The following is a 12446-nucleotide window of genomic DNA, read 5'->3' as shown; positions in this document are numbered from 1 at the left end:
GTGCTTTCTGGGAAATGAAGTTTTAACGACGCTCTCTTGATAGAAAGTGGTACGGAAATTGGACTACATTTCCCAGGATCCTTTTCAGCGAACCCTGTCCATGTGTAATATTCGTGCGTCTTGCTGCAGCTTTCCGTGTTTTCTGTGAATGACAGAGGGGACATGAGTGCAGTTTTACCTGTTTAAGATGGTCCCGGGGATAAACGCCAGCCTGCTGGAGCCGCTCTCTCATGTATGTACTACGTTTCCTGTAGTTACGGGCTGTTTTTGGCGGGTACAGCTCAGCATGACTGGACTGCTCAAATAAGGAGGTGTCAGGGCTTGGCTGGATGTTCACCAAGCTGTTATAGCTGTTATAACTAGCTTTAGGGCCTTCTAAACTTCGTTATTTACACGTTATGACTGATTATTGGTGGCGAAATCTTCAGCTAGTAAAGACTTTGGGCAGACTTTGGCGGGGATGTTCCTGTTTACAAGAGCTACACAACTAGCGTTACTTACTGAGTCATCAACTCTTATTACATCACGTTACATCACATTGCATTGTGTTTAGTAGAAGATTTTATCCAAAGCGACTTACAAACGATGATGTACATAAGCAATAGAGGATAAAAACAGCTAAAGGAGGAAAAGGGTAATATTGGGATAGAGAAAGAAAAGAGGAGGGGGCGAGGGGATAGGTTAGAAGTAGGTGCTGGGAAATATTGTATACAGCTCTGAAAAAAAATGAATCAGTTTGCTGATTTCTGATTTTGCTATTTATAGTTATATGTTTGAGTAAAATGAACATTGTTGTTTTATTCTGTGAACTATGGACAACATCTCCCCCTCCCCCCAAAAAATTAATATTGTCATTTAAAGCATTTATTTGCAGAAAATGAGAAATGGCTTAAATAACAAAAAGATACAAAGCTTTCAGACCTCAAATAGGTTCAGAGTTCAGACATCAATATTTGGTGGAATAACCCTAGTTTTTAATCACAGTTTATCTGCACCTTGGCATGTTGTCCTCCACCAGTCTTACACACTGCTTTTGGATAATTTTATGTCACTCCTTGTGCAACAATTCAAGCAATTCAGCTTGGTTTAATGGCTTGTGATATATTATATATTTAATTCAACTAAATGAGTGATTCTCGATTACAATATAGATTTTTAGTTCTTCTATATCTTCATTGTTTTATTTGTAAACAAGCAGTTTGTTATGGGTGTTAGGAGAGGTAGTAGGTGCTCTTTGAAGGTGGTAGTAGGTGGTCTTTAGGAGGTTCTTGAAGGTAGTGAGGGACGCTCCTGCTCTAGAGAGGAGAACAGTCTGGATTGATTTGTGTGAATGTTTGGCAAAGCTAAACAGCATTTTTCCCAATCCTGCACACTGACCAGAGGGCATAGTAGACAAAAACACACTAAACTGGCTGCAGTGAAATAATGTCTCAAACAGAAGTAGAATTAGCCTTCAGATTGTTAAATATAATTAAATCAGTGAAATGCTGCTAAACAGACTAGCCAACCTAGCTGACTAGTTACCAGGGGTCTCCTAATCCCATCCTCCAGTGTACTGATATCTTAGTGAAATAAGTAACTAGTTAATACAAAAAATCTTTAAAAAAAACTTCTTTAGTGAAAGAATTAAAGTGGGAGCTCAAAAACTACTTGGAACCGAATAACTTCACTACAGAAATGCAGTGGAGCTTCTTTGTGAATATACGCTTTATAAGGTGCTGCGTGTGTTGGACTACTTTCTTCTGCTTTGTTTTATGTTTTTGGTGTAAAATAAAACACTAAAGCTCCTGAGTGAGATGTTTCTGTAAAGCAGTTCAGAAACTGAGACAACAAAATATAAATAAACAAAACTTAGAAAAGGAGAGCTTTTCCCTTTAGCTTGTTGACTTTTTTTCGGGAGAGTAGAGGATTCGATTCTAAAGTCATATTTATAACACTGTATACACTGCATGTTCTAATTACCTACAGTTATTCAGACAGACTGTAATAAACTACAGAAAGCGTAGCGGGTGCTCTACAAATCCTCAATAAGGTTCATAGGATCCCAGGGTTTCTTTACAAGTATGTACAAGTATGAAATTTGATTTTTGTAAATGTTCAGGTCTGGAAAAGTATGTAAAATAGAAACTGTTGTATGGAGAAAAAATATTTGCATTCCCAAGACTAGTGGTAACAGTCGTGTTCTATTTTGTAAAGAATAAAATTAAGGATATAGAAAAGCTGTGAGAATTTTTGTTTGAGAGCACACAGTACACATCCCAAAAACAAACCTCTTCTTCAGGCAGATTCATGGACAAGTGGAATGCCCAGTCCCCTTCTTTTGTTCTCCTCCAACTCACTTTAAGACCCGCCAAGGTGTAAATGTATTTACTAGTGATGGTAAAAGTGGGACTTTTAGGAGATTGTATCAAATAACCAATTGATTCGGAAAAACAATATTCAGTCTTGTGAGGTGTTTGAATTATCTTCCACCACAGTGACATCTAGTGGGCAACCAGACACTTCACCTGCTTGTCAAACAGCAGACCAAGGTCTTTTTCCAAATCCTACCATTTTACAAATTTCCAGATCCTAGTATTTTACAAAAAAAAAAAAAAAAAAAAAATATATATATATATATATATATATATTTAATACGATTTAATGCAATTACTGCAATAAAGGAAAAAAAACCACGAAAGTGCCATTCCAGAAAAACGAGTATTTTAATCTTTGATTTAAAAATATCTAAAGTCGGGGCTTTTCTAACGTTTCATTCAGTTACTTCTGTTTAAGAGTGGCATATAGGCAGGACTAACTACAGTAGCACATAAATGTGTTTAAACTGTTAATGTAGTATTGTGTAAAATACTTATACACATTCAGCTTCACCGCTGTTCAGAAGTTTAAATCGCGCTACGTTTAACCGGTAGCAACGCAGTTTCCGCCTTTATTTGACAGATCTGTTAAGGTGATTGGCTGCAGTAAAAAAATATGGACAGCTTGGTCCGTCTGAGGATTGGCTTAATAAAAAGTGATTGACAACGAAAGTGTAGTGTCTGATTGGCTGCAGTCGAAAATGATTGACACATGCTCCGCCCTTTAGCCACGTCCACTGGGGCTCCGGTCTGCAGCATTACCCTTCTCAAGAATTCCCAAAGATCATCAAAAATGTTATGATGAAACTGGCTCTCATCAGGACTGCCCAAGGAAAAGAATAAGAGTTAACTGTGTTGCACTAGATACGTTAATCAGATTTAACAGCCACTTTGTGTTCTTTTATAGTGTGGATGACTTCAGTATTTATTTATAATGTAGGTGAAAAAAAAGAAAAATAAATAAAAAAAATTGAAGGTGTGTCCAAAATTTTTACTAGTACTGCAAAGTATTCACAAAGTTATGACAGGCTTTAATGCATTACAGGAAGTGTAGGGGGTGCTCTGTGAAGTTCTATGTTTATATGATCCTCTAAAATCCTCTGAAACTAAAACACTTCATGGAGCAATGGGATGGTTAATGTTCTCTTACATAATAACATAACATATAGCAGATAAAGCTGGTCTGTCAGACAGAGGCTGGCAGAATTTGTGCATGTGTTTCTGTAGTTATAACGAGTACTTGAGTGCTTTATTAATGATATTGGTGTTCTTCTTTTTTTTAACAGGGACTCTGGAGCAGATAGGTTGTGAATAATGTTGCGCTTTCTGTGCGGCAGAGCAATCGGGCAGCCTGCCCTGCTCTCCGTCCTTCAGGGGTCCTCATCCCGAGGTTTGCTCACTAAGTCTGGTCCATCATACTTGAAGCAGCTGAGTTCCAGTCCTCGGTGGATCAGCACCTCCGTCCCAGCATGCTCTACAGCCCCACGGAAGGATCCCTCTGGACATGGTCAGCAAAGTCCAGACAGTGCTGGCCCAAGTGACCTGAAAGAACCTGATCCACTGATGGATAATTCCATAGGCCTGGTGCAGAGATATAAAAAAACCTTTAAACAGTATGGAAAAGTGATGATTCCTGTACACCTGGTCACGTCCTCTCTCTGTTTCGGAGTTTTTTACTACAGTGCTATGAAGTAAGTGTGTGTTTCTTGGGTCTACTAGGTTCAACATAGACTAGATGATTTAGGGGGAATAGGGATTAGGGCTTCAACATTATTAATTGACATTATCAACTAGGGGTGTGCCATATCATATCGTACGCCAACATTTTTGAATATTGTGAACGATATTATACCCTGAAATATCGTGCCATAACACTCACCCCTAATTATCACATCAGGGTCCTACTTTTTTGCTGTTTAAGCAAAAGAAAAATTCTCACATTTCTCATTCCCTATTAAATATCTACTAGAGACAGATTATATTTGTCCAGTATCACTTATTTTACTTTAATCCTGGATATATGGAGATATTTGAAGTGCATTAATAGTATCATGACATTCTGGATCATTGACTTCTGTTACAAATCTGATGAAATTCTTGTATTTTTTATATCTCAGTTAGGGGTGTGCCATATCATATTGTATACAAAAAAAAATGTAAGTTTTGTTTTTGTTGCAGTAGTGTATTTTCTTTTTTTTTTCATATTGCCAAGAGTATCGTTATCGCGATAATACCATGAAATATCGTGATATTATTTTAGGGCCATATCGTCCACCCCTATCATCAACCATGTTGATTATAAAAATTTGTTAACTTCAAATTTTAATGTTGACTGATTTTTTATTTGTAGCTGCAATGAATTGTGCAAAGTGCTGGGTACAGTAGTACAGGTTTAGTGTTAAGGGCTCCTCATTCACTCAGTTCACACTTAGCTGATCACCAAAAGTGCACAACAGATTAGATATTTTCTCAGAAAATATCAAAATTTATTGTCTTGCCACATAAATGTCTTGTGGGCATCCCACATTCAGCTGTTTCTATAATTCTAAAGCAGTATAGAAAGCTAGGAACTGAAGCCAGGACAAAGATTGCAGGCATGTCAGAAATAATCATTGACTAATCATCGACAGATTAGTCGTCTACCAGATTAATCATTAGTTGCAGGCCTATTGCAAAAGTTCACACACATTTTACTCACTCATTTTTATGACAGAACTGGAGTACAGCTTTAAATCACTAGTCTACACTAGTCCTTGTGTTACAGTGCCTTTTCCAGGGAAATAGGGGGATTTCATCAAAGTGAAACTTGCTTGAGTCAGAATTGCTCATAGTGGGGGTGACCAGAACCAGACGTCTACAAAGTTTAATTTGTCTTACAGCTTCCTCACGGAAGGAAATGAATACAATGCCTGATTATAAAAAAGAAGCTAGAATTACTCTGTAAGGAATTACAAATCTTGTGACTTACCCAGCCCAAAAATATATGATTTATTTATGCTTTTTAAAAAAGTCACAGATTACAATGTGGTTTTGACCTCTCAGTCTGATACTAGTTCAGAATGAGTATAGATTAGTGAAGAATTAAAATCTTTGATTACATAGCAAAAATATTGGGATTATTTCTATTGGGAGACTAAATTTCAAATTGGCAGCGTGTCAAAAAAAACACTGATTTAACAGCAGCTGCAATTAATTTTCTTTATGGTTTACTCTCATCCACATGTGAAAAGAATAGACACGTACATGCTACAGATATTTGTACTGGATTATAATAATATACTTTACTAGTAATATAGTCTAACCTGTTGGGAGTGTTTGTGTTGTTTTTGACCAAAACCACTTGGACAAAAATCATAATCTACCTACAAGCTCCAAAAAATCATATCATATGTACAGACAAAATAACAGTAGAATTTTAGCTGCACAAACGAGAGAGATTCAGCCTCTGCAGCAAAACCAATCAGAATCTTCATTTTAGGGGTATAAATTAGGGGAGTACTGTAATTGTTTTGTTCCACTTAAAGCAACTAAAGCATCTAAATCCCCTTTAATTCCCACAATGCCATGCAAATCCAAACTTAATTTGCTGATGACTTGAAGCTTAAGTCACTATGTGGATGCTTTGCTAATAGCTTACCACTTACCATTTGTTCTCCATATGACTGCAGGCACCAAACTGTGACGTTGGTGCGGGAACTGTGTGGTCCATTCCAGCTTCCAAGCCTTCAAAAAGTAGATTATGGTGATACATGAATTGAGAAAATATGAAGTTATATATTTTTATTTTACCAAGCCTTTACACTGCAAAGTGAGTGCTGTGGAGAAATTTTTAAACAATGTTTAGTGCTCTTGAAAGTAATCTCTGGTATCTCTGGGATGGTCGGACATGCTCAGGAATTGAGCTGAGCCTCTACACACTAATCTAAAAATGGATCGCTGTATTAGAGTGTAACATTGTAATCTATTAAATTGTTTGGTGGTTTGAAGTTTAGGTTGGTAGTTAAGTTTAGCAATATCATTCATAAGACACATGCTGTATTAAATGCTCATATTAAGTAAACATTATATAAGGTGGCTGTGATTTAGATAAATATCATAGAAGTAATTACCAGTACATTTGTAAAGCTCTACACTCACAATAATTCAAATACAACAGATAATACATAATACATGATTTTATTCTTTATGAAATCTGTTGTTATAATCAATTAAAATACTCAAATTTTCCATAATTTATTTGTACCTAAGATAAGACTTTGTTTAAGTAACTGTTGCTTTCCTGTGTTTAGCTCATTGTCCGGCAACTGTGTTAAAAGTGTGAGAGCGTTTTAGGAGGGGTTGGAAGAGGGTAATAAATAGGTAATTGGCCTTTTTTAACCCTGGTCATCCTGGCCTGGTGAATAGAGTGAGCTGGCAAGCTGTGGAGCGTTTGCTGGGCAAACACGTCTGGCTAAATGCGGAGCAGGCTGCAGGGATGGACTCATCACCGTCTGGAAATGTAAAAAATGTCGGTGGGAGGAGAAGGAGGAGGAGAATGGTGGTGGTGGTGGAGGGGGGGCTGGGTGCTCTAAAGTGGAATATTATGTTTACCAACGCCAGACGATGAGGAAAATCCTGAGTCATTGCCCCCCCCCTCCTCCCCCACCCCAGCTCGAAACTCTGGTTCACCTGACTGACCACGCTCTCTTAAGCTTCCATCAGCTGTGAAAACTATGTATGACTGTCTGTACAGTCACTGCAGTCTCAGTGGTCTCAGTTGGATGCAGATACAGAATAAATATTTAATAAAGACAAATATTTAACTTAATAGTGAAGAGTGTTCTTGTTAAAGCCTACATAATAATAGAAAGTGTAACAGAATGTTGGCCTAAAAAGTCCTAAAATTATTCAACTTTTCCTTTGTTCTTGGTTTTCAGGGGAGTGAATCTGGTGCCATTTCTGGAGTACATTGGTTTTCCTGACAGGCTTGTTAAACTTCTGGAGAACTCCCAGAGTGGCTATGCACTGACCGCATATGCCATGTACAAGGTATTGTAACACTCTATTGTAATTCTCCCAGAATAACTTGTATTTATTTTTTTCAAAAGGCACTTTAGCTGGGTTCCAAAGCTTATGCTGCAGTTGAGCTAGGGCTTATCCACTGTAGACTCCTTTTCCATAGTTTAGAACAGTCTAATGAGACATTTTGAACACCACATGGTGATATTGCCTTTTTTTTCTTCATGTAAACAAACTAGAATTATAAAACCTAACATTTCTAAACAAATTCTGCTCCAAAAGCCTTCAGAAGCTTGCTTTTCCTCAATTGTCATCCAGTTTTTGTGGATAACTGAGAGCTGAGAAAGATGCACAAGTTGCTTCCTTAAAATCCCTTTGAATGTTGGCTGCCCATCTCACTTGAAGGGTCCTTCTCTTTAAAACAGTCTCCTGTGATGTAGCCGAGACATGCTACCTGCAGCCGAGGCTTTGGATCGCAGCTGATATGTCCAAATGTTTGTGGACACCCCCATCTAATGAAAGCATACGTCTACTTTAAGATGCATCCAAATTTGCCGACACAGATATCTAAATGCACTCTTATAGCTTCTCTATCTAATCCCTCTTGGAAATGATTGTAGATAGAACACAACTATTTTTTGTTTTTCTTGAACAGATTAAAACATTTTTTTTGGCAAGATGGCTAAAATATAAAGCCCCCAGCATTGAGCTTTAGGGCAGTAGAACTTTATAACTATCTAGCATTCTAACAAATCAAATGCTCACAGCAAGGCTACTAATCTTCTAGAAAGACTTCCTTGAACTTCAGAGACATTTACTCCAACATAAGCAGGATGATGTTGATTTTGTAAGAAACAGTGAGTGAACAGTAATGTAAATGTTTAGTAGTGAATATGTCTGTTGTTCTTTACATTCCATATGAATTGACTAATATAAATGCATTAAATTGCATAAAAATTACATAAAATATTTTTCCATTTTGCATTATATGAATTGTTTGCACAATATGCTAATGCTAATAACTGTTAGACACAGCTATGGAAAAAAAAATGAAGAGACCACCTCAGTTTCTGAATCAGTTTCTCTGATTTTGCTATTTATAGGTAAATGTTTGAGTAAAATAAACCATATTCATAAAGTTTTAAGAGTTTAGAAATCAATATTTGGTGAAATAACCCTGGTTTTCATGCTTCTTGGAATGTTCTCCTCCACCAGTCTTTATGCCACTCCTGGTGCAAAATTTCAAGCAATCCAGCTTGGTTTGATGGCTGTGATCATTCATCTTTCTCTTTATTGTATTCCGGAGGTTTTCCACTTGGTAAAATCAAAGAAACTTAAACTTTTAGGTGATCTCTTATTTTTTTCCAGAGCTGTATATGATACTAGATCTATTAAATCCATGATACTAAGGCGATGCACATGCTTCCAGTTCAATTTAGTATCAGACCTCCCTTTTCTCTCTAAAGATTGCCACACCAGCACGATACACCATCACTTTAGGAGGAACGTCACTGTCGGTAAAGTATCTGAGGAAGCACGGCTACATGTCCACCCCACCACCTGTCAAAGAGTACTTCCAGGAGAAGATGGAGGAGACGAAAGAGAGGATCTCTGAGAAGATGGAGGAGACGAAGGAGAGGATCTCTGAGAAGATGGAAGAGACTAAAGAGAGATTTTCTGGAAAGATGGAGGAGACAAAGGATCGCTTCTCTGAGAGAATGGAAGAGACAAAGGACAAATTCTCTGGGAAAATTCAAGAAACCAAAGACAAAGTTGGTTTGCGAAAGAAGACAGAGTAGTTTTCGCAGCTCATGAGGATATGTTTCAACACAACATAACTCTTGCAAACTCCCCAATGGGGTTCACATAAGAATATCCATCTCCCTATTAATAAAAACAATTCTTGAATCCCTCAAGTGATAGTTGGAAAAAAAATCATTTAATTTCTTCATAACCCCAAATGTAGTCAAACAACTAAGACAAGATCACGTTTATAGATAGGAGTGCATCATATAGAGTGAGAAACCACATATGCAAGCCTATTACAGATTATTCAAAGTGATTGATGATATAGACCTGCAGATAACTGCATGCTAAAATAGAGGCAATATAATTCTAGTTAGCTAGCTACATTAGCTTTATAGGTCCAGTGTAAAAGAAAAAGAAACTCCAAACGTGTCTTTCCTGATTGACTATGGTCCAATTCCTTTCACCCCCTGTTTTGCACAAGCACATTTGTCCTGTTACATTTACGATAACCACAATATCACCATAGTTTAATGTGTACTTTTAACGTTTTAGGACTATTTTCTTTATAACAAGCATAAAAAATTGCTTGTAGTTCATCTCAGTAGGTAGCCAGCTTTCTACCTAGCTATTTTTCCTGTTCCACCTTAAATGGTGCAACAGACGTTAGAGACACCTGGAGCATTTAAGGTGGAACGGAAAAATAAAATAAAAGCTATTTTCTGCTCCCCATCAAAAAGGAGTTAAAGAATTGACAGTAATAATTAATTTCTGCACCACCTGACCCCTTTCTGAAGACATACGATGCCCTAAAGTTAACTAGTTAAAGGAGACCTCTGGTATGAAATGCACTTTGGGGATACTAAAACGTGATAAAAAATGACTTACCTTTGTTGAATAGCACACCTCTGTTCTCCCGCAGCTTTCTGAGATCCAGTATTTTGTGCACTTTGCCCAAACAGGCTTTTAGACTCGGTGATATGGGGCATATTTTTTCCCTGCAGATAAATTGCTTTTTCCACAGTTATCCAGGGTCAAGGTAGCTCCACACTTCATTGGTAAAATCCAGAAAGCCCTGACATTTAAAACGAGGCACTTTAAGACTGCACAAGAAGTTTATTAAAAGCCACTGTTTACATCCCATAGCGTAGGTAAATCTCTGGGCACAGCCATCTTAAATTTATGTCATAATAATTCAACCGTTGAGCATGAATAGTAAAAGATTTTGAGTAATGTTTATTCATTTGTTGTTGGTTCATTGCATTCTAATATCAACAGTAACCAGAAATTTTTAGTGACAGCTGGAATTCATGCATTTCCAAGGAATTAATTTAGCATTCTGCTCAAATATTCTACCTATTCGTTCGTGCTTGACAGTTGATTTATTGTGACTTAAATTTAAGATGGCAGCGCCCGAAGATTTACCTACGCTATGGGATGTAAACTTCTTGTGCAGTTTTAAGGTTCTAAAAGCCTTGTTTTAAATGTCAGGGCTCTCCCGATTCCACCAATGTAGTGTGGAGCTACTTTAATTCTGGATAACGGTGGAAAAAGCTATTTAACTGCAGGGGTAAAATATGCCCTGTATCACTCAGGCTCATAAAAGCCTGTTTGGGCAAAGTGCACAAAATACTGGATCTCAGAAAGCTGCAGGAGAGCGGAGGTGGGCTATTCAATAAAGGTAAGTACTTTTTTTAAATCACATTTTAATACACCCAAAGTCCATTTCATACCGGAGTTCTGCTTTAACCAGCAGCTAGATCTCTTTCTTTAGCGCTCCACTGCTATTAAATCTGTATCATTAATTCTCATGGGGAAAATTTCACCCCATTCTCTTTATAGCTAACTCTGTTACAATGGGGATTTCGAGTTACACTCAGAAATAAAGGGTACAAAGGAGAAATGGGATTGGTCTATATTTCGGCTAAAATAAAAATAATAACTATATGGCATTATTTACTAAATTTTACTGAACTTTAATCTAAATGGAAGTGACCTGCTCTGCTCAAGTGTCTCAGCTTACATTATGTGTACAATAGACCCAGACTCACTGCTCTGCTGCTGCACAGGCTAACTGGATGGTTGTTTTGTTTAATGGAAATGTAAAGAAAAAGCTTTCCGAAAGAAGGTAAAATTAACATTATTTATTTCTAACCCCAAAAGCCTTATATCAGCCCAGACATACTTAAAATGTGAAGTGAGCGTCTGTAGTTTACAGCAGGATATGCTAGGCTAACGTTGATAGCTTAGCTAGGGTAACAAACAAACACTCAGCTAGACTGTATCCAATCTTCATTTCCATAAAGATACAGCTCCAGTGTCTTTTAACCTGCTCAAAACATACTCAGACCTTTATCTCTTAGGTGAAGGGAGATGTATGTAGTTTGGAATGAATTCAGGTGGTGTTTGTTAGCAATGTTAGCATAGCATCTCCTGCTGTAAACTGAAGAAGCACATTTCATATACCAGACATACCATATAACAGACTGGTTTTGGCTGATTGTCTACATATGGGGTCAGTGATTTATCATGTTCATGTTCTACTGATGGCACTTAAGTGAAGCATTTTTCACACGTTTAAGAGAAGCTATGTATTATTTTCTTAAGATGAAGTGTGTGAGTATGATGTCTTGTTTTCTGAATTGTATGTGTCCATCTGTGTTACTGTGTTTTTTTCCATATTAAGAAACACTTAATGCTCTTACCAGCCTTAACTCTGCTACTTTCAGCACTTCAAATAACATTTAAGGGTTTTGACACTATTCCTGTTACTGAAACATGCATAAAACACAACCGCTGAACTTGTTTGTAAGTGTAATTATTTGCATCATTTTGCAAAAAAAAATATTATTATTAAGGACTACATCCAGATTCAGCACCAGGCAGAGTGGGTTTAATGTGAAATGGTTGACTATAGTGAAAGGTATTGATTTATTTAGTTAGTGTTGGGAACAAGAACCAGTAGGTAGCTATGACTACAACACAAATATAGCCAATTTATTTAATTGTCTAAAACCAGTAAATCTACACATTTTACATGTAATATGGATTATGGATTTTTAAAGTACATTTTCTTTAAGGACTATTTTGTGTGTGTATCTCTCCATCATGAAATGAACCAAAGTATATAAAGTACACATTAGACCAAATATGGTAAAACCAAAGTGGTAAAACAGTGTACTCACTTTTTGTGAGAGTTTTTAGAGGCATTACATTCTGTATATAATACACTGGGATTTTTTTTTTTTTTTTTTTTGAGAAGTGGGCTGACAGATTCACCCCAATTTTGGTAAGAGTAAGAGTAGACGTTACAATTAGGCAATTAAAATAGGAAGAAGGCATAAT

The 12446-nt window shown here is 37.0% G+C and overlaps 1 protein-coding gene across 1 annotated transcript; it reads left to right on the top strand.

Annotated features, from left to right (window-relative positions):
* The first annotated feature begins 78 nt into the window (after window positions 1-78).
* Window positions 79-9673, top strand: fam210aa (family with sequence similarity 210 member Aa). The gene is made up of 4 exons (XM_007254678.4): window positions 79-232; window positions 3644-4048; window positions 7274-7385; window positions 8822-9673. Exons 2-4 carry the CDS (start codon window positions 3672-3674, stop codon window positions 9152-9154), a joined length of 822 nt encoding a protein of 273 aa, XP_007254740.3. The 5' UTR covers window positions 79-232; window positions 3644-3671; the 3' UTR covers window positions 9155-9673.
* The last annotated feature ends 2773 nt before the right edge of the window (window positions 9674-12446 follow it).

This window comes from Astyanax mexicanus, chromosome 3 (genome assembly GCF_023375975.1).
Source record: "Astyanax mexicanus isolate ESR-SI-001 chromosome 3, AstMex3_surface, whole genome shotgun sequence".
Lineage (NCBI taxonomy): Eukaryota > Metazoa > Chordata > Actinopteri > Characiformes > Acestrorhamphidae > Astyanax > Astyanax mexicanus.
This window is presented reverse-complemented; position numbering and strand designations above follow the sequence as displayed.

Excerpts from the sequence above, each read along its gene's own strand:
- fam210aa (XM_007254678.4), top strand. The coding sequence starts at position 3,672 with ATGTTGCGCTTTCTGTGCGGCAGAGCAATCGGGCAGCCTGCCCTGCTC. Across the intron at positions 4,049-7,273 it reads TTTTACTACAGTGCTATGAA|GGGAGTGAATCTGGTGCCAT; the intron begins GTAAGTGTGTGT and ends CTTGGTTTTCAG. Across the intron at positions 7,386-8,821 it reads CCGCATATGCCATGTACAAG|ATTGCCACACCAGCACGATA; the intron begins GTATTGTAACAC and ends TTCTCTCTAAAG.